This window comes from Aptenodytes forsteri, unplaced genomic scaffold, assembly GCF_000699145.1.
Source record: "Aptenodytes forsteri isolate BGI_AS27 unplaced genomic scaffold, ASM69914v1 Scaffold265, whole genome shotgun sequence".
In the NCBI taxonomy this organism is placed as follows: Eukaryota; Metazoa; Chordata; class Aves; order Sphenisciformes; family Spheniscidae; genus Aptenodytes; species Aptenodytes forsteri.
This window is the reverse complement of record NW_008796175.1, coordinates 519,198-543,645: the sequence shown is the minus strand read 5'-3', so window position 1 is coordinate 543,645 and position 24,448 is coordinate 519,198. Positions and strand designations below refer to the sequence as shown.

The following is a 24,448-nucleotide window of genomic DNA, read 5'->3' as shown; positions in this document are numbered from 1 at the left end:
CATGAACTGAGCTTAGTGGGCTGGGGTGGGAGGAAGTACAAGAAAAACGGAAAAGCTGAGCAAGAGTCATGTAATATTAAAAATAGCTGATTATGATTTTTTTTTTTAATATTCCTTCTACTAAATTGATATGCTTGCTTGCTTGCTTCCTACTTGGAGAAATTGTGGGAAGGGGAGCATGCGACTAGGGAGCAAAGATGGCAGTCACTGTTACTATTACTTCTTTAGCTTTCTTCCTTTTAACTGTCACTATTAGATTTTTAACTCCTGCATTAGTACACACTGCAAATGCATCCTTTCTTTCCTTCCAGCCTTGATTTATGGAGGAAGGAATGAAAGGGGGATGGGTGTATGTCAGAAGAAGCAGCAATATTATGCTGCTTGTATCTTTGTTTTATCATTGCTATTACTTTGGCAGCTGCATTTCTGATTTCCAAATTTGACAGTTTCTTCTAATAAAACATTCACATGCTTAATCCAAATACCTCTATTAATTGCATTGCCTCCATAGCAGTTTTCATGGTAAGAGCTGGGTATTTGCAAATTTTTTCAAATGCTTGACAGTGCGTGTGTTTTGTGAGTCTCCCATTGTAGGCTTAACTGTATGTTTCATACCAAGCTCTGCATACACGGATTAGGTGTGTGTAACACGTAAACGATGCAGTGTATCCATTAATCAGGAATATAATCTTAATTTTTGGTGGGAAGAGAGATAAACGACAACTTGCAATTGATTGCAGTTTGTTGCTAAAATAACTAATAAGCTTTTTTGTTTTATGTAATAGGCTGGATGGAAGGAAAACCACGCAACGTTTATGAATGAACTGAAAAATCTTCAGGCTTCAGGACTAACAACCCTTGGTCAGGCACTCAGGTCATCGTTTGACTTGTTAAATCTCAATAGATTAGTGTCTGGAATAGACAATTATGGACAGGTAACAAATCTGTTTATGGTCTTCTGTCTTTTTTATTTTTCTGTGTTTTTTGAAATTGTAGTGGGGGAGGGATTTTGGTAGTTCAAGTTAGTTTTTGTATTTTACTTTTTTTTTTTTTAAATGTTGGATAGCTGGATAGTTAAAACTTGAACAGTGAACTTTTTTTTTCTTCTTTTTTCTTTCTTATTACATCTACTGAACATACCCTGGAATATGCTAGCACTTTTTTCCTTATTGAAATACAAAGAAAGCAGTAGTATAAATGACCTCGACTGTAGATACACAATTGCTGTATGGGAGTATGTACACTGGATGGCAGTGAATCTGCTTTGCATTTTTATGTTATCTGTAGTTAATGTCCTGACTTCCCCTCTCTCACATTTGAAGAGTCCAGTTAAAAGTACTCTGTTTTTTGCCGCACTGTCGTCATGAAATTCCAAGTTCTCTGTATTATTACCAATTTATATACTGCTTTTGTGGGCTAGAGTAATTTTGTACTATTACTGGAGGAAAAAGACTAGTAATTCTAAAAATCTTTAGAGTATGTGTGTGAGTGCACAGAGTAGCACATCTTGCGTAGTTCTGTATGGCTCCACACCTATTGAAAGAAAATGACAGGATTATTTTGAAAGACATCTTACTGTTTATTTCATAATGACAAAAATATAAGCCTATAACTGAGTGTTAAGGTTACTCTTAGCATTCCTGTGCTTTTGTCTCTAGGGAAGGAATCCATTCTTTTTGGAGCCATCTATTTTGATTACCATCACAGATGGAAACAAACTGACAAATACGGCTGGAGTTCAAGAGGAGGTAAATTTACATTAAATTCTTTCAAGTTATGATCTTGCAAGTTGACGCTATGCTGAGATTAATATTAATTGTTTTTTCCTGCTAATAGTACTTCTGCTTCATCAACCTGTTTTGTAATAGAGAACAGAAAGTAGCTATGCTGTCATTGCCCAGCCCCTAAATTCATAGTTCACATGGATTTCCAGACTATAACTTCAGATTAATTAGTGGATAGGAGAGAAATGGGGTCCTTTACAGAGTAATGAATAAATTTGAGTATAGGTTTGTCAAGTACTTGAAAATATTCTTAAATCTTTCTTTACCAGCTTCATCTTCCTTTGAATTCTCCTTTGCCTGGAAGTGAACTAACCAAAGAACCATTTCGTTGGGATCAAAGGCTGTTTGCTCTAGTGCTGCGTTTGCCAGGAGCTGCATCTGCTGAACCAGAGCAGCTTGGGAGTGTGCCTACTGATGAATCTGCTATCACACAGATGTGTGAAGTTACAGGAGGTAACTGATGTTTCTTTTCCTTCGATTCAACTTCACCTCTTGCTGTTTTTCTCCATGTGAAATACTCTGTCCATGTGAATCTGTGTGGTGTTTTTTGAGCTTTGTTTCCAGTAGCACAGGAGAACTTTAAAATAAAACCATATCCCTATTTCAGATCTTCTAGATGCGAGAGAATTTTCTTAATGCGCCAGTAGGAGGGATTGGAAAATTTCTTAGATTGTCCTTCCAGAGGTTGGCTTTGCTCAGTCATGAGATTTGTTATTTAAATGTTGAATTGAGTGGGACAGGTATTATTGAGATGTTAATTCTGCTGCAGGGCTAATAAGCTAAGTTTAATCTTAAAAGAATTAATTCTGGAGCCTGTTCCTTGAGATGTGCATCAGAATTTTTTTGAATTGGTGCTTGAAAAAAATGTTGTGTGGGAGGGGGAAGTTTGGGAGTGTATAAGAGTTGGTAAGGTTTGGGTAGACAAAAGCAGATAGATTACATAGACTTGGTGTAATCAGACGTTCTTAAGGGTGTTTATAAACTTGGCCTTGGACCAGCCTGATTTAGCCTTAATGGCCTCTTCTACTAATGAGTAAAAGCTCAGCAGGTTGGTGTTTTGGTTTTTTTTGGTTATATTGCATTTGAAAAGTATTTTGCCTTTTACATAAACTTGTACAAAGTTTGTTGCTATTATTTTGGATAAAACTGAAAGCCTTGGCAGTGTGACTTACGTAATAAAACATCTTCCTTAATTGAGATTACTCAAAACTTGCTTTCCTATTTTCCCTGTGTAATTTATCTCTTGCATAGGTCGTTCTTACTGCGTTCGGACACAAAGAATGTTGAATCAATGTTTAGAATCTCTAGTGCAAAAAGTGCAAAGTGGAGTTGTTATTAACTTTGAAAAGTCAGGACCAGATCCCGCTCCTATTGGAGAAGGTATAGTAACTGTTTTTTTCCCCCTGATGTTCAAGAATAAATGTTTTGTATGCATGCAAACGTCCTTAAGTGTCTTCAGTGTCCTTCCTACCAGCTTTTCACTGCAGTGTACAGGATGCATCGAATGTCTAATACATTCTAAACAAGCGATTAAGCTATAAAGCTTGTACATTTCAGTGATAGAGCTCTGGTAACTCTTTAAATACCCCAAATCATAATGGATGTGCTGTTCATAGCTTTTGAGTAGTTTTATGCTTGTTTTTGTTTAGTCTTGTCTTTATTATATTTTTACCAGTGTTAGTTTGATCCTTGATAAGTTAAATGGTGCCATATGTTTGCACATATTTGTATGGATGATCTACCTGCTTGCTAGCTCTCTTGTCACTCTTTTTTCACCTCTTTTTTGGGGGCTGAGGGAAGTGAATGTTTGCAGGAAGTGGTAAAGTTTGAATTACAGTGTTGTCAATTAAATCCAGGACTAGTGTATTTAAACACTTAAACATCTCTAAAGTAATCTCAGTGCTTAATTTTCTGTACATTTTCATTCTGCTAATTGATCACAACACAGTAAGTTTCAGCTGAATGTTCTTAGCTGCAAGTGAAAAACTGTGCAAAGAATGAGGAATTATTTTGCTAGCTGCAAGTAAAGTGCATAACAGGGAAGAGGAAAATGCACTCTTAACGTGGAGCAGTTTTTCAAATTCACAGAAATTCATGGCTGAAAGGAAGGATAGAGAGCTGACCGGCTCATGTTTAGGAAATGAGGATGTTCCTGGAATGTTAGAAACATAATAGCTTTTAGGATCCCCTGAGCATCCTAGCATAGCCAGCTTTATTCCTGCTTTCATTTTTTAATCACCTTTTTCTTGCTGTATATTTTTTTTTCTCTTTTTGCTTATTTAAATGCCATTTTCTTGGAAGGCTTTCCTATAATGCTGTGCAGGACAGCACCTCAGCAAATTCCTCTGTCTCTGTGGGCCCAAATGTTCTCCTATGTGGCAAAACAACTGGTGAAATTTCGTTGTTTTTTTTTTTTTAATTTTTGTCACACTTAAATGGTGATGCACTGTGGATATCAATATACAAAAATTGAGACTTTCCCTCTTTATGTGAATTGAGAAAGTCCTAAGCTAGAGAGAAATTTGATGGGATTTAACAATTGTAGAAAAATCACTGTGTGTATAATGCAGAGAAACCACACTGATACCTGTATCTGAAGGGTGTTTTGCATAGTATTATTGGCCAGCTATCTAAAGTAGGGAAAATTATAGTGTAAAATATCTTTACAATGAAAAAGAGTCTTTAAGTAGGTGATCTCTGCTGTGCCATTTGCTTTGAAGAGCAGTCTTTGAAAACTAGTGCTGAGATTCTGTACTGCTGCAAACTTCTTTGTCTTCAGTGTGAAGGGGAGTCTATGCTGGTACACTGCAGTGGACTGGCGGAAAACACTGGTCTTTTCAGTAGAGAGTGGGACTTAAGGGATCTGTGAATTCTTACTAATTAAAAATGTGACAAAAGCTGCTCCTGCAAGATGCATCTGACTTTTCCGTGAAACTTTTCTCCACTTCCAGTTTCCACTAGTGGCAGCATCAGTCAGAGCGCTTTGCATCCCATGTAGAAAGACTATAAATGCAAATTATCAGTCTTTACAGGTGCAGCAGAACTAAAACCGATAGGCTTGCTGTTGCCTATCAGATCTATGTCGAAGTACTAAGCTTAAGCAAATAGCATTTTCTGTAATATGTGAGTATGCCTTGCTGCACTAATTATCTAGTGGCTTCCATAGGAGCGGAAGGGTAGATGTGGGCAAACGTTATCATTGTTTCTCAGATGATGCTGTTCTACATTTTGATGTACAGTTTTTTCAACCACTGATGTAAACATCTGTATGTCTTTGAAACAATTGTAATGAAACACCTTATTGGTTGCTAATACATAAATTTTTCTGGGATACAAATGCATGCATGTAGCTTTTTATTTTATTTTTTTTTGTTGTTTTGCTTTGTTTAAATTTTAGATGGACTTGTTGATTCATCCAGGCCCATCAATTCATTTGCTTCTCAACCGTGGCATAGTTGTCATAAACTCATTTATGTACGGCCTAACCCTAAAACTGGTGTTCCTGTTGGGCATTGGCCAATCCCAGAATCTTTTTGGCCTGATCAGAATTCACCGACACTGGTAAGTAAAATGAGAACTGAAAAAAGGATTCTACACCTAATGAAACAGACTGAAAATGAATGATAAAGTAGGCTTTGGTTTTTTGTTTTTTTTTTGTTTGTTTGGTTTTTTTTGTTTTTTTTTTGGTTTTTTACTTTTCTCTGTTTACTAATATGATCTGACTTTGCTTTAAAAGGGTAGTTAAAACTATTTTTAACACAGAATGGTATGATCTAACGTAGATACCGTATGCTGTGATGTTTTTTGCATCTGGAAGGTTTACTTCCATGTATATGGTTAGTTAATTTGGTAAATCGTTTTTAAAAGATTATAGAATTTAACTATAAAATACTTTGCATAACACAAATCATAGTGAACCTATTAAATTTTAATCAAAGCTTTATAAAATGCATTTATATGGAAAGGGGAGTATTTGTTTTTGATAGAAGATCAGCCATGTTTTCTCTGCTTAGTATTACTTCATGTATGGACTCTTCTTTCATTAGCAGGAAGAATTAAAACTGAAACAGAAGAGTTACCCCATTCAGAAAATGAGGGAAAACCAGGATTCATTTCTCCTCCTCTTACTGAGATGATCATACATTTGGCATGTCTTACTAGCCTTTCTAAACATCTCTTTTGTTAGGCATGTTCTGTTTCTGTACTTTGCAAGTGCTCAAGGTACTGTTTTTCTCCCCCATGATTCAAGGGGAAAAAAAATCAAACTTGGCAGGGAATATCTTGAGATATCTTTGCAAAGTGAGCACAGTTTCACATCTGTGTAATACTGTGAACACCTCAAGCTGGGAAGCAGAGTTGAAGTTTTTTTCTTTAAACCTGTCTGTGATACTGTAGGTTGATTGGCATGAAGACTTTTAAATATCAAGACAAATAGTTGAATATTAACCATGTTTTTCTCTTGGTGGGAAGAATGTACGTACATGTGTGTTTGGCTTTTTTTTTTAAGTTAAGAGAATTACTTAATTAATCTTTATTCTATTCTGGGAGCTTGTATCTTTCTCTCTTTTAAAGGAAATTGTAGAAACTGAGAGTTTAGGCCTATAGGATGGTAAAATACATGTGTATGAATCTTTTTAAGAGAATTGATTTGTCTACCATAAATACCAGACAATTGATATGTTTTTTTTTTCTCCTTCCTTTTAGCCTCCACGCACAGCTCACCCTGTTGTGAGGTTCTCCTGTGTTGATTGTGAGCCGATGGTAATAGACAAGCTTCCTTTTGACAAGTATGAGCTTGAGCCTTCACCCTTAACACAGTACATCTTGGAACGAAAGTCTCCCCATACCTGCTGGCAGGTATTTGCCCTTTATTTGATTCTAGAAATGTAATGGGCATCCTAAGGTACTTTAGTCTTTGTAAGCCTGGAGAATTGGGGTCTGGTTGCAGACTCTGCAGTTGATGAGAAGAAACGTGTCAAGGTTTCAGTTACCTCCTTTCTAATAGAATTATCAGGAGTCAGAACGAGCGTTCCCTCTACAGGCTTTGTAATCTCATTTAATTCTGTTTCTAGGTCCATCTCATTTTGCTAGGAAATGTGTCCTGCAGGTTCCATTTTCGGCTAAATTGAAATTCTCTGTAGGCTTCCATTTGCTTACAGGGGAAACCTAACACTAGTTTCCATCAGTTACCTAATCAACAGCTGCAGATAATTTCCACTGGATGGTTGAAACTGCTAATGGGAATTGAATGGAAGCTGTTGATCTTGTTGACTAGATTGGCCTTGAAGAGGTCAAAGTTCTGTTGCTGAAATCCTTTGTTACATGGTCCTTTTGTGATTTTTGGATAAGTTACTTGTTTCTCCATTCTCTATAAAATAAGGCTTGTAATTGCTTTCTCAATGGTGTTCTTGTGAAGAATAGCTTAATATGTACACCAGGAGTTTGCTTAGTATGGTACTTCAGCTGGAAAGATGGGTTTGGAGGTGTCTCTTTCGTGTTTCTCTTTCCCTAATAAATATTACAACTTAACTGAAAATATAACACACATATTCAGAAGAAAAATTGAAGTTACTTTTAATAAACTAATTTTAAAAATGCCCTTTAGGCATTCATAGGTACATAATTTGTCTAAGTTATTAAAATTATTCTGCTGTTTTTCAAAAACTGCTTTTCTTCTCCCAGCTACATATCAGACCCTTAAAACTAGAGAAATAGGCGCATTGTCACAGAAACCATGTAACAAACCCTGTTCCTTATGCTCTGAAAAAATAGAGGAAAACCACTTCTTTTTTACTGCAAGGTTTACTTTTTTTAAGGAAAACTATTTTTTTGTTAGATGTGGGTTACTTTGTCCCAATAAGAGTGCGTACAATCTTTATCCTGTTGAAATAGTTGTTTGCATGTGTTGCTTTTCAAGGTTAATACCCCCATGTATATATACACTTAAACAAAAAAAAGTCAGTGTTAAGAATGTTGGTGCTTGGCATAATTAAAAGATGTTTCTTGAATATTTGTTTGTTTTGCTTAATTTCTATGCTTAAAAAGTTTTAGATTTCTTTTATCAGCATTGTAAATTTTAGTCATGCTATTGTATGAGTCAGAAGACTAATAGATTGAAGGTATGAAGGTATGTTAAAGAACAACAGGTGTCCCCTAACCTATTTTAAATAATTTCAAAAACTTTTCAGAGCATCACTTCAAAGTAGTTTCAGTAAAGCACTAAAGATTATACTGTGAAGAGCATTTCCGCACTGACTGGGGGTACACTAAATGTTGTGTGTCTCAGTTTTGTGGCTGGGGTATGTAAGTGCATGCTCATCCTGATGTGTGCAACCTCAAACTTGGCTGTTCTTGATAATTTGCTGTCTTAATGCAATTGGATTTAGATTGATTTTAATTTTTAAATGCCCCATGCTTAAGGTTCTTCATATTCTTCTAATACAGTGATATCTCTTATTCTTTATCAGGTATTTGTGAGTAGCAGTGGAAAATACAGCGAACTTGGCCATCCGTTCGGGTATTTAAAAGCAAGCACTACTTTAACCTGTGTAAACCTCTTTGTGATGCCTTACAACTATCCTGTTTTACTTCCGTTGTTAGGTAGGTAATAAATTTACATTGGACTGCCAATGCAGCTACTTCAGAGTAAAAGAAAAACAATAATGGTTGGTGTTCTGCCTTAGTTTGAGACATTATAAAATAATGGAGATCAGAGAGTAGAGAATGTTGCAAACTCTTTAACATAATTTGGGAGGAGAGGATTTTCATACCCCCTCTCCCTTTTTTTCTCTCCAGCAGAGGAGGAGAGCTACCTGCTTCCAGTGCATGTTTGATGCTGTTCACCTCCTAGACACGTAGCCTCTTCCTTAACCTGGAGTAAGCTTCAACCTCCATTCTTTTCCCTCATTTAGGGTGTGGTGTATCCAGGTTTTGCAGTTGCTCTTGTAGCAGCTAATTTTTTACTGGAAGATCAGATGCAGTGTTTGCCATGGGTGTTGGGAAGAGGGAATTCCCTGACGCAGTTTAGAGCAGTAAGGAATTGAGCAGTGAAACAGTCTACATTTCTTCCCTGCCCAAAGGACCAGTGTTTTTTTCACTCCCACAATGAAATTACTTTCTACAGGAAAGACGGTATGAAAAGGTGCTGTGTGAATAACTGCCATAAAAACCCTGCCATAATAATTGTGGCTGTTAGGGTTCTGGCATAAAGGTAATGGCAGAGAGAAGAGTTTCCTGGGTGCTGCTAACCCTTTTAGTGGCAGATGCTGTAAGGCTTTTTTGTTCTGGTTTTTGTGGGTGTGTTTAGTGATACAGAGTAACAGTGTAGATCAAGAGAATTAACACTGACCTTTACTGTCTTACACAGGTTTTTTCCATTCGTTTCTAGAAAAAAACCCACAACACAGTTCAGAAATGCTTTTTGATAATCCTGATCATAACCAAAAAAAAAAATTTGTGCTTGCTGATAATTTAAATGTGTCTTATACAGTCATCCATGTAGCCTAATAATTGTCCCAAAGTGTGCAAGCAGGATACTTCTAGACTAAATTAAGTTTCTGCGAGTTTGTGACTACTGAATTACTGCAGCAGATCCACTAGCTGAAAAGCCATCACTGATACTAAATGAATTTCCCTATTCATTTTGATGTTGACATTTGCAGTTCTGCTGTGTCTTCCCTGGCAGCTCTTGTCTTCCCCCTGCCTTTTTTGCAGGGGTGTAAAGCTCTTCCTACTCTTTGGAGAAAGGCATTTTTCAGTATATGTAGCACTATTCTGCAGTTTACTCACCTGGTATCCCACATCTTAAATTTCCGAAGGCTGTTTAAAGGAAAATGCAGAGCTTCCATGTTGCCCGAGTTGTAAAGCGGATGTTTTCTCTAGAACGCAAATACTGTGCATTCCGTATTGTAACACAAACGCATACCCAAAGTGTTACGTTCAGATCTCATTCCAGGACTTTGTTTGTCCTTGGTCTCTAAGGCATGATGGAATTAAGTTCTGTGGAATATACATAAAACACAAAAGCAGATCTGGCCCCTTTTCTACTTAGCAGTACAGAAAATGACTGAGATGATAAGCAGCATACCTGTTAAATTATTTGTAGATGTTTTAAAAAATACTGACTGTGTTCGTCTCTGTAGGTAGGTAGGGGTTGTTTCTGTTTTTAAACCCTCCCTCTGTGTCCGTCTTAATGCATACCAATAGTGGATACTGATGGTTCAGTAGAGGATGGATTTGCATGTGTAAGACCAATCTTTCATTGCTCTCACCTAGATTAAAAAGGATGTGAGAACTTCCAAGCCCAGGAGAAGTCTGCTCTATTCAGCCACTACCACCCATATTGGTGCATCAGCAAGGTTCTAGTGGCTACTGCCCTACTGGTAGAATATTTTGTTGGAGGACTGGCACTTTTCTTGGGATAGTACCGTGGATAATCTCTCTCCCTCCCTTCTAGTGACTCTTTCAGACAAAGCCAAAACCACTTTACAACTGTATTATTTGTAATGTCTTATCAAGTGGCTTACGTGTGTTCAGCCTTATAAACCGATAGCAAGATGCTTAAGAATTTTTTTCTTGCAATTTTGTATTGCTCCTACATTCTTGAGCAGGGGAAGTTTTAATTCTGTTTTTGGAAAATAATGTAAGAGATAGCCCTAAAAGACAGGTAAGAATAAGCATGCGTCAGGAAAATTGCAGATGATACTTGAGCAAACTGAAACAAGTTGTAGTGGTCCATGACTGAAGGAGGTAAATTGTACCACATCCTATAGATTTGGTGATTTATATCTTGGTTTCTGCAAGAGTGGATTTGGGAATGCTGTAGCTGCTCCTAGCTTTTGTAACTTAATGGGTCTGCTTTTAGAATCTGAAGCTTTGTAAGGAAAGGAGCCAATTAATGAGATTTCATAGAACAGTGAAACTGCACAGTCTATGTGTTAACCTGACCCATGCACTATGGTAAATTGGTTGTCTGACAAAAATTCTGGTCTCTAGGTCTTTTACAGAGATAAGACAGACCACGTGGGATGTGCTGTTGCAGCTGAGCAGCTCTTTTTTGCTCTCATAGGAAAGGCTAGAGAGGCATCATGACTGGCTTGGGGTGGTGGTTTGCTCTGGGACTGAGGAGGTGGGGTGCAGTTCTTGTCTTTTTTTTTTTTTTTCTGTTGTTCAGTGAGAGGCAGACATCTGAAGACAGAACTTTTCACAGACAGATGCTGACATACTTTGATGCTGAATATGTTTGGCCCATAGATTATAGAAATTTCCTCTTGAAGGATTGTTGCCTTTATCTGATACTAGCAAAGCTATTGTACTTCAGATATTCTTCTGTTTAAAAACAATTGTACAGCTAAGTTCATAAAGTAGAAGTCAAATGAGGGGTTAGAGAGAGCGCTTAGCAAAGGTGAGGTATACTTCTGAATGCTCCTGCCTTGCGTAAGATGTTTCCTTGGCTGATCTTAGCTGCGTTAGTGGGAGGGCAGGCACTGCTGGGCAATAGGAGTGATTATTCATTGGGAGTGTCAGCAGAAGCAGTAGTGAAACAGCCATAATGAAAATACCATGAGAAAGGTGGTTAATACCCTTTCTCTGTGGGTCTAAATATGCAGAAGGATGAGCATTTAGAAAATGTCTGCCCGTGAAGGACTGCAACATGGACAGTTACCTTTGATGCTTTTACAGGCTTCTTGAGAGAACCTGCAAGTAATGATTTTATATTTTGGAAACCAAGGGCTGTCTTTCTCACAAATGTGAACATAGCAAGCTGTGGCACTGGGAGGGAGAGCCAAACATTTTGTATCGATGGAAAAAGAGTGCCACAATACCTTTTTTAATGGTGGATACTATTTTACATTGTAGTGCCTTATTTTTGGCTAGATTGTTTGCAGAGAAGGGTACTGCTTTCTGTGAATGTAAAATCATGAGTCTCTACTGCTTAAAACAAGGGAGTATATCTATTAGTGCAGAGGCAAAAGTGTAGGTTTTTACTTTGGGTTACATGGTGCAAACTGTCAGTCACAACTAGGCTGTTGTCACATGAACTATTCTTGTAATTAGGCTCCAGCTGAACTACTAAAATTACCTGCTGACCGTTCTCTCTCTCATGCTCTTTTTTTTTTTAACTGTTCGCTGAGCTTGAAAGTGCATCAAGTCCCCTTATGTGATACTGGGTATTAAAGATGTGTATTGGTATCCTGTTTGTCACAATTTGGTTGTTTTGTACATTAATCTGAAGTGGATAAAGACTTTGCAACACAGTTTTAAATTAATTGGTCTGTCTGTAGTTTTACCTGATCTCTTCAATTGTTGCAGCTTGTGGCCCTTTCCTAGTGCTTTTTAATACCATGTTCCCAATTATCCAGTGCTTTTAGCTCCCTCTGAGTTTAAAAGTAAAAAGAATTCTGCATTAAGTGGACTATACAGAGAGTAGGATCTGAAAATGAATAGGTTGGATTAAAACTGATTTATGAAAGGATTTTTTCAATACTTTTGGATTTTACCTACAAAAGTTTGGGATTTAATCTGTGAAAGACATAGTTAATTGAGTTACTGTTTGCTTATTTATGTAAATGATTATGTGCAGCCCAGGGCACAGTGGAAAAAGTACATTTGAAGTGCCTGTGTTGCAATCTGCTGACAGTGTATGTCTCAAACTCTTGCGATAGAGGCAGGTAAGATTTTGATGGTGATGTTTTCTTTGAAACTTGTGGCTGTGTTTACCACCATGACTGTGTCTTCCTTTTAGACGGTAGGAGTTCCTGCAGTGAGTTTGTGCTGTGGGGGGGCTCTCATTTTAAATAGACAAATCTTTGCTGAAGCTCTACTTAGATTTGAGAATTTCTTACTTGGATAGCAAAGATCAGGGAGGTGCTGATCTTGACTTCTCAGTAGTTTGACTTCTCAGACTACAGCTATGCTGTGGATTAAGAATCATAGCTAGCTGAGCATTATGAACGTCTGTGCCATTTAAGAGTGGCTGTGCAGTTGAACTGCAGGGGTTATATACTGGTGCAACTTTCACAGTGCAGGAAGTGAGACAGTAATAAAGTGCTGGTAAGGGGTTTGAGGTTCAAGCTGTACTCATAACCAACTCATAGACTTTAAAATATTAGGACATATCCAACTTTTTTTTTTTCCCCCATTTTTAATTTTGGGAGAGGGGTATGGTTTAACTTCCATTTTGCTGCAAAAAGCTAATAGGCTTATAAGATAAGAATGGATGTTATTTTATATTTGCCATATGTCATGATATCATCACAGGTTCTTTTGGATAATAGTGCTAAGCATGTGGTATATTGAGATTTTAAATGGAGTTCTAACTTGTCCTCTCAAACTCCACCCCACTTCCTTCAGGCCAGGAAAGAGAACAATTAGCATCTGTAGTGTGGACTTTATATGTGATACAGAATTCATTTAGATTGGAAAATACCTGTAATTAAGTGTGGTTTGACTATGAGAACTTGGAAAATCGTTATCTTAACATCTGTTCAGTTTGTGCAGAATACTATGCAAGTCAAATTTTCTTCTCCAAATATATCTTCATGAAAGCTCAATCTGGAGAAAACAATTTCCTTGCTGCATCTGTCTTTCGCACACCCTCTTCTGTGCATCTCTGTCTCCTGCAGCTCTCCCCAGTTAATTTTTGGACATCCCTTTCTCCGGTCCTGCATATTCTTCCATTAGCCTCACTTTGCCAGCATGTTACAGCCCTACTAAGGAGAAACTTGATCTCAATTGATAATCCATAATTTCAAATGATAAATTGCAGGATACTGTGTTCTTTTTTGATGTTTAGAGATCACTGTTACAGTTTATAGCGTGCACGGCAAATAGGTACATGCTTCAACTCAGTGATCCTAAACGGCAATATGCACACCTCTAGTGCAAGCAAGGTATTTCTAAAACAGTATCCAAAGGAAATAATCTGTCTGGCTGCCCCTCTCTTAGAGAGCAGCAGTTTTTGTAGCTAATTACTGTCTCTTGTCTATATCTGTGGGAGAGTTTGCTGCTCTGGCACGAGGCAGGCAGTGTGGCTGGAGGTACACCCCTTCTCTGCCAGGGGCAGCTTCTGCTGTTGTCAGCAGAGTCCGGCAAAGCTGACCAGAAAGATTCCCTGATCTGATTTTTTTTTTTTCTTTCCCTTTGGTGCCCAAGAATGTTTTTATTGGAGACCAGAATTCATCATACAGGTTGAACAAAAGAAAGCTGGGCTGAAAATGGAAATTGAACCAAATGAATGTTGTTTGGTTTAATCAGATACAGGGAGTCCCTGGTGATGCAAGAGAAAGGCAAGGGAGGCGAAACTCTTAACGGGTGGATCTGTTGCACCTTCTATGCTGCTAGTAGTTGTGTGCAGTATTTAAGTCTGGTGTACCTTGTAAGTTTGCCTATAATGAGGACTTGTTCTGGATTGTCTACTGCAGCTAGGACTGGGGTTTCGCAATCCTTCAAACCTAAGGTTAAGAACAGTTTTTGTGGGGAAGCCCCATTGGGAGATGGGTGGAGGGAGAAGAAAAGGGGGGGAAACTTGGCACGTTGAATTTTGGGTAATGCTAATGGTCTGGGACTATATAAATAAAACCTTCTTTTGTTGTTTTCCTTGTTGCAGATGACTTGTTTAAGGTTCACAAACTAAAGCCAAATCTGAAGTGGCGACAGACTTTTGACAACTACTTAAAAACAATGCCTCCTTACTACTTACTGGTATGTTCCTTTTCTCATTTCATCCTCCTGGGTATAATGGCTGGTGTGACCAGAGTCCTGTGCATCACACCTCTAACTAGTAAATTTTGTTTACATAATTATGATGACATTTTAGGTAGTAAACATTTTGCTTTGCAGAGGTATGTTGATCAGTCAAACATTTTAAATAAATAAATTTCTAGTAATATTGAGTAATAGTAACTATATTAAGATATTAAATGTTTTTTCTGTTCATTAAATATTAAATAAGCTTTGATCTAAAGTACTTCAGATTTTTCAGGGAAACCAAATTTGGCATTATTTTTGTAACTTGATAAGGAAAATGCAGATTTGTTTGTTTATTAACGTGGGTGAAGTGCTAGAACTTGGGAAGCTGATACTAAGAGAACTGGCTGGGACAAATAAAGGGTGGGGGGAGGCACCATGTCACCTTTTACATGTAGCTTGGACAATGCACCTCAATATGGACTTGCATCATCCCGGCTATTCTGGTACTGAGCCTTTGAGTGGAAATTGCCAGTGGCACCACACTGTGTGGTGTCTTGGTAATGTGGCATAACGTCCATTGCGAGCTAGTTAGACTACCAAACTCATGTCACATGTTATCTGAATAGACTTGAATTTTAGTGGCCAAAAGTGGAAAAGCTAGAGCACTAATCCGTGTGCCTTAGCTTCCTGTAATTGATCTTATAAATTTTTTTTTTAAAGACTTATTCTCTTACTATTGTGTATTTTGTTTTCCTTATAGCCATTAAAGAAAGCCCTAAGGATGATGGGAGCTCCAAATCTGATATCAGATAATTTAGATTGTGGACTTAGTTACAGTGTTATCTCTTACCTTAAAAAACTCAGCCAACAGGTAGTATTGATAAAACCTTTGCAATTAGAAGTGCGTTGATTATTTAGTTTGTGGTAATCTCATTATAAAGCAGTTAATCCCTGTGGGAGTTCATATGGGTGTACAGCATATATTATAATTGAAGATTGGTGAGCATTTCCACCGCACATGTGGATGAATCCAGAGTGATTCTGTAGCCAGTGACTGTGCCTTCTGTAAGTGGTGGAGGGGAGCGTGAAGGAGACCTCTTCAGCTACATTTTAAGTATCTGGTAGACCTTTAAACTCCAAAGATTATTACTAATTGGATTTATGACTGCTCTTGCCATTGTTCTTCACAGCTGAAGTCAGAGACTTGCTCTCGGTCTCATGTTTATTTCCATGTGTGCCTTGGCAATGTGTATGTTCCAAAAAAGTGTACGTTCTTGTCCACGGGGATTAAAGTCATAGTTTAAGCTTTATATCTGAGCTTCCCATTTCCTTCAGGTCAAATCCATTCTATGTGTTAAGTGTGACCTGGTGGGAAATAGTCTTACATATCTTTTTCTCTTTGTCAAGAATGCCATTTCAGGTGTAACTGTCTGAAAGCCATGCCTGCTTAGCATGAATGGTTCTTACAACAGTAGTTTAATATCTAGAAGTCAGTGGGGAAGCAGTGCAGCATTTAAAATTGCAAAGAAAAATCCTCCGCCTTAAAGAATGCACAAAATAAATTCCAAAAGCCTCTGAATGACGGAGCATCTATTAGACAAAACTTCCTGTGGTATTTCAGTAACTTAATGATATGCAAATTCATATTATTTATCTGCAATATGGAGTTGGAATGGCTTGAGATGGCTACTGTGGTTTTCACAGACATTCTCAGCACATGAAACAGTTTAAATGTGTTGGATGCATTATAAGCTCCTCTATAGGGACAAGCAATTCCAGAATTCTGCTGTGCTCCTGCTGTCCTTAAATTCAGTTTCCCACAGATAATGAAGCAAACCCTGCAGAGCATGAGATCTGGGGGATGTGGGTTGCAATCACCGTGGGTTTTGGGGTTTTGGTTGGTTGGGGTTTTTTGGAGGTATTGCAAGTGGGTCTTACTTTGAATACAGTTAAAGCTTCATACAGTAAAATTATCTGTAGCTGTAATAAGAAATCTCTGCTAATTGGAGAAGTAATGTTTTTAGAAACCTACCGATGAAACACATTTCTTTTATGACTTTTCTCCCTTATCTTGTTGCAAACTTATAGTGCAAACCTTAGTTTGTAGGTTGTTTCAAAAACTAAATCTGGAATTACGTTACTGTATCTGAATAATACTGTTTTAGATGCAACTTTACAGTAACCTAAGGCATCCTACCTTCCATTACTTTTTTTTCTTTCCCTTTAAAAATGATTCTTCAGGGACACAAAAGAAAGTCACAAGACTTGCAGTAAAATCAGGGGTATTCACAGACCTCCTACTGGCATATAAATTTAGACACACTGGCTAAATATTTTTTCCATATGCTAGCACATTAGGATTTCTTTCTACTTGAGATCTAATCTGTGTAATCCAATATATCCCTGGGTAGGTAGCTCTCCTGTTTGTTGAGTAGTTGGAACTAAATTTATAGTTTTATTCTGTTAATGTACTATGTGTTTTATACTGGAAATTTGCAATGCCTGCTGATTCTTTAACTCATGGTGTGATTCCATTTTAGACAAAAATAGAGTCGGAACGGATAATAGGTTCAGTGGGTAAGAAAGTTCCACAAGAAATTGGAATAAAAGTGAAAAATCATTCCAGTGGCCTCTCCTTGGTACACAGTAGGGATTTTAAGCAACTGCTGCAAGGGATCACTGGGGAATCTCCACTGAGACTGGCGGAAATGAATGTTAAAGAATTTGCTGGCTTCCACATAGGACTTTTAAACAAGGTAAACAGCGTAGTGATCTTGCATGATTAAGCAGTTGATCTCATCTGTTTCAAATGGGTAACTTTTATGGACTTAGTGTAGAAGAAGGAAGTAAGTACTTTCAGTGAATTGTGAAGAGTGCAGCATAGGCATAAATAGTGAGAAGAGTAAATGCAATTTTTTGCACTTGCTTTTGGGACACTTTGAAAATCCTGTAGTAAACAAAGATTACTGTGTTCTAAGTGACAATCTCTGCAAAAGACAGCTAGTGTTGTTCATCCAAGAATTAACATGCTTAGTTTTAATGGAGCTGAAAGCGCTAATGCTGAATAAGGTCTTGTTGAAAAGACAGCCATTGAGTTTGCTGTATCCAGTTACAAAGCTCTGAAGTTACTTCAGAATAATTTTTTTAATAGTTAACATTATTACAGTTCCTAGAGGAATTTCTCTGTGCATGAGAACTGATGGGTTAATTGAAAGTTACTTGTTTTGTTATAAAACTAGGATTTGAAGCCACAGGCATTCAGAAATGCATATGATATTCCTCGTCGCAGTCTTCTAGACCAACTAACTAGAATGAGAACCAATCTTCTGAAAACACACAGGCTTATCTTGGGGCAGGATGAAGGTAAGTAGCCACTGTTCTTCATTAACAGTTTGGAGAGAGTACAGCTATTTTTTTTTTTTTTTTTTTTGACTCCATGAAGCAGTGTTTTCTGTACTGGGTGTGGGAGCAGAAGTGGACATTCTGTCATTTGTTGAGTTAGTGTCCTTCTCTTGACTCTGAAGGGAGAAGAAGGAAATTTTTTGCCTTCTGTCATGCAAGATGTCATGCTTGCTCTAAATTCTAAAAATAAGTTTCATGGGAGAGCTTTCCCATACAATAAGGTTCAGAAGGCATGTTTTTTATAGTGATGGTGGCTTAAAGCAGAGAGGGGCTTATTTTGTTCTACCCTTGTTAGGTGCTGGTGGTCTAAAGATGCAGTTGTTAGCACAGAGATTAAACTTGCTTATTTTTCATTCTTCTTTTGCCAATTAAGCTCAACTCTTGCCAGCCTTATTTCCGAAACTGTAGTCTTCAGATCTTTCTCCGTAGTGAAAAGAAATAGTCATTTCTAGTTCCTAAATGCTAACACTTGAAATTGAAGTGTATGAAGTTTGTATTGCCTTAGTTTTAAGGTAGACTAAATTAAGATCTCTTGTTCTGTTGCAGACTGCCTTCATAGTGTTCCTGTTGCTCAAATGGGAAATTACCAGGAATACCTGAAAATGATGCCTTCACCCCTTCGGGAGATTGACCCAGATCAACCTAAAAGACTTCATACATTTGGCAATCCATTTAAACAGGATAAGAAGGTAGGAGGAGCCGCGCTGTCTGCTGTATCTTTATATTTAACATGATTTGAAATAATTTGTGAGTAGAAATTCTCTCCAACAACAGCAGTATGTTGCTAACCTCTGTAGCTTTTCTGTCATGTGTGGAAAGGAGTGGTGTCTTTCACGTGGTCCAAGAGAAATATGTAAAGAATCATGCTGAGAGAATGCACAGAGTGGCACTGGTCTGTCTTTGGTTACAGTGTACATTAGGTATCTCTGTTCTGAGAGCTGTAAAGTGTTTTGAAAGCCACCTGAATTTTAACACAGAGGGACTTACTCCATCAATGGATTGATGAAACAATTTCTATTTTGTACTGTTTTTTTTAAAAAATTGTTTTTTCTTTTCAGGGTATGATGATAGATGAAGCAGATGAATTTGTTGCTGGGCCTCAGAATAAGATTAAGCGTCCTGGAGAGCCCAATACTCCAGCGTCACTAAAGAGAAGGCGTAGTATGTCACCACTGTTGAGACGGCCACAGTCACCACCCGTCGTAACAAATCATGTTGGTGGGAAAGGGCCACCATCTGCTTCTGGATCCCCATCATATCTGAACCTCAAAGGCATCCCAGCAAATAAAGGTATATTGAGTTGTAGTAAAGCAGCCTGCTTGGTCACAAGTGGGAATATCTGTGTGTTAAAAAAAAAAAAACAAACCACAAAAAACCAAACCAAAAACCAAAAAAACCCCCCACCCCCAAAAAAAGCCAAACAACTAACTCTCTGTGTGCTTTCTAAGTTGATTCAAAAGGGTATATCAGCATGTATGTATGCTTTAGTGTTAATTAGGACTGAGTTTCTTTTGTTGGCCTAGATAAACAGGCTGCTGCTGTAGCAAATGAAGTCTGGAATAAAAAAATAATTTTGATGAACTGTTTTTTTTTTTTTTTTAAAAAAAAAAATACTGAAACCTTGCACCAAGGTGGTTTGGAGGTAGCAAGGATTTCAGATCAGTTTTTAGTTGTCGTTTGTGTATTCTGTGGTGGGGAAGGAAAGTTAAAATATGGTTATGTTTTCATTTCCCACAAATACTAATCTTCTTACCCACCTATTGCAGCAAATGGAGTCAGAAGAAAACTCTGTTAGCTGGAATTGGGGGAAGGAAGGAAAACATTAGTTTACTTAGAAGTCATAACACTGCAATAGGAATACAGAAAATGGTGACTTCATAGTGGTAGTGATAAAAGATGGTAACAGTCCAATGTAAAGTATTCCCTTGGTCACATCAAAGGTTGAATAAAAGTATTGGAGAGTTGTTCAGCACTGTCAGATCACTACACAAGACTTCAAACAACAAAGGATACAGAACTATTTCCTTTTGTTTTTTGATAGTGCAGTTATGCACTAGTAAGGTATGTATTTTTAATTTGTAGATACCAATAACAGTGTTGTCCAAGATGGCAATGGAGAGAAGAAAGCAGAAAATTGTCAGTCATTGGAAAAGCAAATTGATGGCTTACCTGTGCAAATGGCTCCTTCGGTTCCAGCTGCTATGGGAGAGGATGAAATGTTACCCAATGACTTAGACTCTCTACCTGTTGAATTCAATTGTTTAAGTGAAGATGGGTTGGATCATAAAACTGGTACCAATGCACTTGTTCGAGGGCCTCTAAATTACAGTGTGACTGGAGATGACCAAAAACGGGCAATGGAGTCTACTTCCGAATCTGTGCCAAATTCATTTAAAATAACACCTATGATGTTGGAGGGAAACAATGCTGATATCAAAATTAAAGTGATGAAAGAGGTTCGCAAACCTGGAAGAAGTAAGTTGGTTTTTTTTTTTTTGTTAGTATATTATACATGGTGCTAGAGAGAAGACTTCTTTTCTTGAAATAAGGAGCTATTTTCAATATACATACAACATTAGATTTCGAATAATTTCTGATTGCTTGCATATGAGCAATGGAGGGACAAAAAAGGAAGAAAGTTCTTACATGCTGGGCAGGTGAGTTGAAGTTTAGACAGCAGTGCTTGGGAAGTTGAATGCCAAGTGACCTTGTTTGCCCTTGAAGATAGGTTAACTGGTATAAGAGAGACCCTGTGAAAGCATCTTCCAGAGGTTTTGTTTTTGTTGCCGATGATCTAATGAGACTAGATAGACTTTGCCTTACGCTGCACTGCTCCTTCCATATGCATAGTGTACTTAGTTGCTCTGTGTCTGTCAAAACTTCCTTTGGAGGACAAAGGTACATGTAGCTACAAGGGTGCATCTTGGGATATGTTTGAAAGGGAATCTTAACAGTTAATAGCAAAGTGATTTTTTTTTTATTTTGCAAGATAGTGTAATTAGTGATGGAACACTGTTGCAAACTCTTAAGAACTGAAGACTAAAAATTACTTTCTTCTTTTTTTCTATAAGGTTTAATAACCCCCCAAAATCTAAAATGTTGTGAGGAAAAGTAACTTGCCTCCTCAGCTTTTATTGCATGTTTTGCCTGTGCTTGTATGCAGGGTCAAAACCAAAACATTAACCTGAAACTCCAACTAATGTATATGCTGTAGGATTTGCCATAGGCATATCTTTCCATTTTTTCTTAAATGGCAGATGTCCCTAATGTGGTCTATGTCTGAGTGAATTATTTCTACAAATTAAATTTCTGAATATTTTTCTAATACATTGTCAAGTGCTAGTAATTAGTATAATGGAGTATTCTTAACTCTTCTGTTTTTCTGATCTTGCATTGCTTTCCCAAAACTTAGTATTTCGTTGAGGCATATAATCATTGTGGCAGACTGAGGCTGCTGAGAGATGAAGCCATTTTCATGCTGCTTCTGTATTTTATTTTTAAGATGTTTTGAAACTTCCTGCTTGGGTATGTGTTTGCTTCCTGTTTTGCAAAGTGGACTCATCTAATCTTATACCAAATTCATGTCTGGTAAATGGTAATGTAGAGCAAAATAGTACTATGTTCAGTATGAGTCACCTGTCTTGCTGCAGAGTTCAGGCAGGCATCAAAGAAAGAAGCTAAATAGTAGTGGGTTAAATATGTACATATATTCACAGTTTTGACCATATATCCTCTCTGTGCCTGCTACGTCACTCTGAGCAGGCTCTTAGTCACAGCACTGTAAATACCTTCATACTGGGTTCAACTATGGAAAATATTGAAACAATGCTATTTTTTAATTTGTTTCTAGTTCAATGTATCCAGTTCATTCTTTTGCAGTGGATATATTTACTTTGTACCAGTAAGATAGTCATATTAATTGTGCTCACACTAAGCATTGATAATTAGTCCTTCTAAGAGAACTAATCCTAACCTCTGCTTTCAGAAATGTCAGCTCTAGGTTAAAACAGGGCTTGGTGGCCCTGCGTGCATATTAACTGCTAATGATGGCACTGTGTTCATGGAGATATGAGGCTTCTCTACCTAGCCTGCATTTTCTGGGGGCAGATGTTTCTAGCCGCTGCTTTTAAAGAGAATTTAATTATTTGGTGCCACATTTGAATACCAGATCATTAGTATCGCTTCAAATTATTGGTATCACCTGCTTTCTGTGCATAAAGCTAACACGGGCTTTTTTCTTGCCTTACATGTATTACCATACACAGAAGTGTGAAACTCTGGGCTTTGTTTTTTCTTTTGGCTGTTAAGCTTTATTGAAAATGCATTTGCAAGACTTATTTTTAATATATGGTTGGATTTTTATCTTTTTTTAGATTATGAAAAAATTTTCTCTCTTCTTGAGGAGGTGCAAGGACCTATGGAAATTCAGAAGTATTTCAGAATTTGCTAACCAGATCATTAGTATCGCTTCAAATTATTGGTATCACCTGCTTTCTGTGCATAAAGCTAACACGGGCTTTTTTCTTGCCTTACATGTATTACCATACACAGAAGTGTGAAACTCTGGGCTTTGTTTTTTCTTTTGGCTGTTAAGCTTTATTGAAAATGCATTTGCAAGACTTATTTTTAATATATGGTTGGATTTTTATCTTTTTTTAGATTATGAAAAAATTTTCTCTCTTCTTGAGGAGGTGCAAGGACCTATGGAAATTCAGAAGTATTTCATTGAATTTGCTATCAAGGAAGCAGCAAGGTTTGTATAGATATAAATGACTCAGAGTCATAAATTAAATGTTAATTCAGATCATGATAGCAAATCATAAGCTTTTCCAGTACTAGTATTTTCTGTTTTCCTTTTTGACATAATTCAAATATTATAGTTGTTTAGTGGTCAAACTACCATTATATTTTTATGGAGTAAATTGTCTTTACTTAAAGTTTAAATGTGAAATAGAGGGACAGGTTGTTATTGAAGACTGACCCAAAATTTTGGGTGGGTTGGGGAAGGGCGGCTGTATTAAATTAAATTTTCTGGCCATTCTAATGCCAGAAATAAAGAAAGCTCTTCCGTACTGGAAACAGAGCACCTCTGGTAATATGATTTGTCATGGCTGAATAGTCTTGAGTTGTTTTTTGGAAGAAAAAAATAAAATTGCTCTCCCTCTCTTCCTTAGGTTTAAAAAACGGGTCTTAATACAACACTTAGAGAGAATACTAGAGGAACTAGAGTTCAACAGCCTACCCAACAGAGTTAATCATGTCAACAGTAGATAATAATGTACCGGCCAGACGAATATGGACCAGGAATGAGTTTGCTGTGCCGCAGAAGAGTGGAAGAGGATGTAGCTGCTGCCCTCACCATCTTGGCAGTCAAGTGATTTTACTGTCACAGTCTGAGAAGAAGCAGTGGAGCTTTAACTTTAAGAACCTCTATCGGCAGAAGCTGGGCTATAACCTTAAGGATTTGCTATGAAAGGTGTGGCTTTTTTCCTGTGGAGGGTGCTATTTGCTCAACAGGCTGAAGAAAATAACCATTGCTGCCCCTCCTGCAGGTGATGAGAATTTACTCATTTGAACGCTGTCATTAGACATTTACGTGCTATAGGCAGCAGGTTGCACTAAAATGGGGCACTGTCAAATGCACACACTGTCTGCATCGTGGAGAGAGCCCGTGTGTTCCCAAAAAAACCCTCCCAGAAACACCTGCACTGGTAAAATTGCATGTTGCCACCACAGAGACAAGGGTCTTGTTCCCAAGAACTGCTAGCCATGCCTTTAAACTTGAGATTCAGTGTAGATTGAGAGTAAAGAAACTGCTATTGTGTTAATGAAAGCTAAAGACAGCCCTGTGACTGTTACCACCCGATGGTCACTAAACAATCTACCTCAGACTCTCTTCTGTTTTGTCTGCAGACATTATGAAAGTGCACCTGAGGCTTCCCAGGTCCCCGACTTCAGTTCTCTTTCATCCTGTGAGGAGGACGGAGATTCTTCAGGTGGCCTTGGCACACGCTGTGCTTTGGAAGCACTAAAAGGAAACGCTTTTAAAAACGTGTATTTTAATGTTCATACAAAAGAGATTATTTTGAACAGTATTGTTACCAGATCACTAATTTGATATTTTAACTGTATAAATTTTTTGGAACATATGTATATATAAAATAAACCATTTTATTAATTTTTAATAAGTGCTAATCTGAGGAGTCTGTAGCGGGCAGCACTGAGTTCCTCCAATTGTCTGTTAGCAACAGACTGCTAATATTTTTTTAAAACCAGTGAGTAGTGTAGCTATACTGCAGCTGAACCTGATCTGCACACCCTCAAACCCAGCTTGCGGTTACAGTTGCAGAATGTGTTTGTACCCTGGAGCACCTGCCCCATCACTCAGCTCCGCCTGCGTGGGGTGCACGTTTTTACTCAGTATTAAAGGCACTAAGTTCCAATTTACCAAACCCTTGGTTACCTGAGCTGGTATCCTCTCCTCCGTTCCTCTTACTATTTTGTCCAAAGGTAATTTTATATATCACAAAACATACAAAGAAGACTGAAGCACCTGCATGTCATTATTTTCT

The 24,448-nt window shown here is 37.7% G+C and overlaps 1 protein-coding gene across 1 annotated transcript; it reads left to right on the top strand.

Moving 5' to 3' along the window:
• The first annotated feature begins 791 nt into the window (after window positions 1-791).
• On the top strand, window positions 792-24,076 carry LOC103905814 (integrator complex subunit 6-like). Its single transcript, XM_019474217.1, has 16 exons — window positions 792-935; window positions 1,659-1,748; window positions 2,054-2,237; window positions 3,036-3,164; window positions 5,182-5,345; window positions 6,489-6,641; window positions 8,252-8,384; window positions 14,392-14,486; window positions 15,235-15,345; window positions 17,015-17,230; window positions 17,714-17,837; window positions 18,423-18,565; window positions 18,935-19,166; window positions 19,959-20,351; window positions 22,536-22,629; window positions 23,051-24,076. Exons 1-16 carry the CDS (start codon window positions 816-818, stop codon window positions 23,148-23,150), a joined length of 2,481 nt encoding a protein of 826 aa, XP_019329762.1. The 5' UTR covers window positions 792-815; the 3' UTR covers window positions 23,151-24,076.
• The last annotated feature ends 372 nt before the right edge of the window (window positions 24,077-24,448 follow it).

What these genes read in the sequence shown, in the direction of transcription:
- LOC103905814 (XM_019474217.1), top strand. Translation starts at nt 816, where the DNA reads ATGAATGAACTGAAAAATCTTCAGGCTTCAGGACTAACAACCCTTGGT. An exon ending in CGGCTGGAGTTCAAGAGGAG is followed by an intron (nt 1,749 to 2,053) that starts GTAAATTTACAT and finishes TTTCTTTACCAG; the next exon opens with CTTCATCTTCCTTTGAATTC. An exon ending in TTAAAAAACTCAGCCAACAG is followed by an intron (nt 15,346 to 17,014) that starts GTAGTATTGATA and finishes ATTCCATTTTAG; the next exon opens with ACAAAAATAGAGTCGGAACG.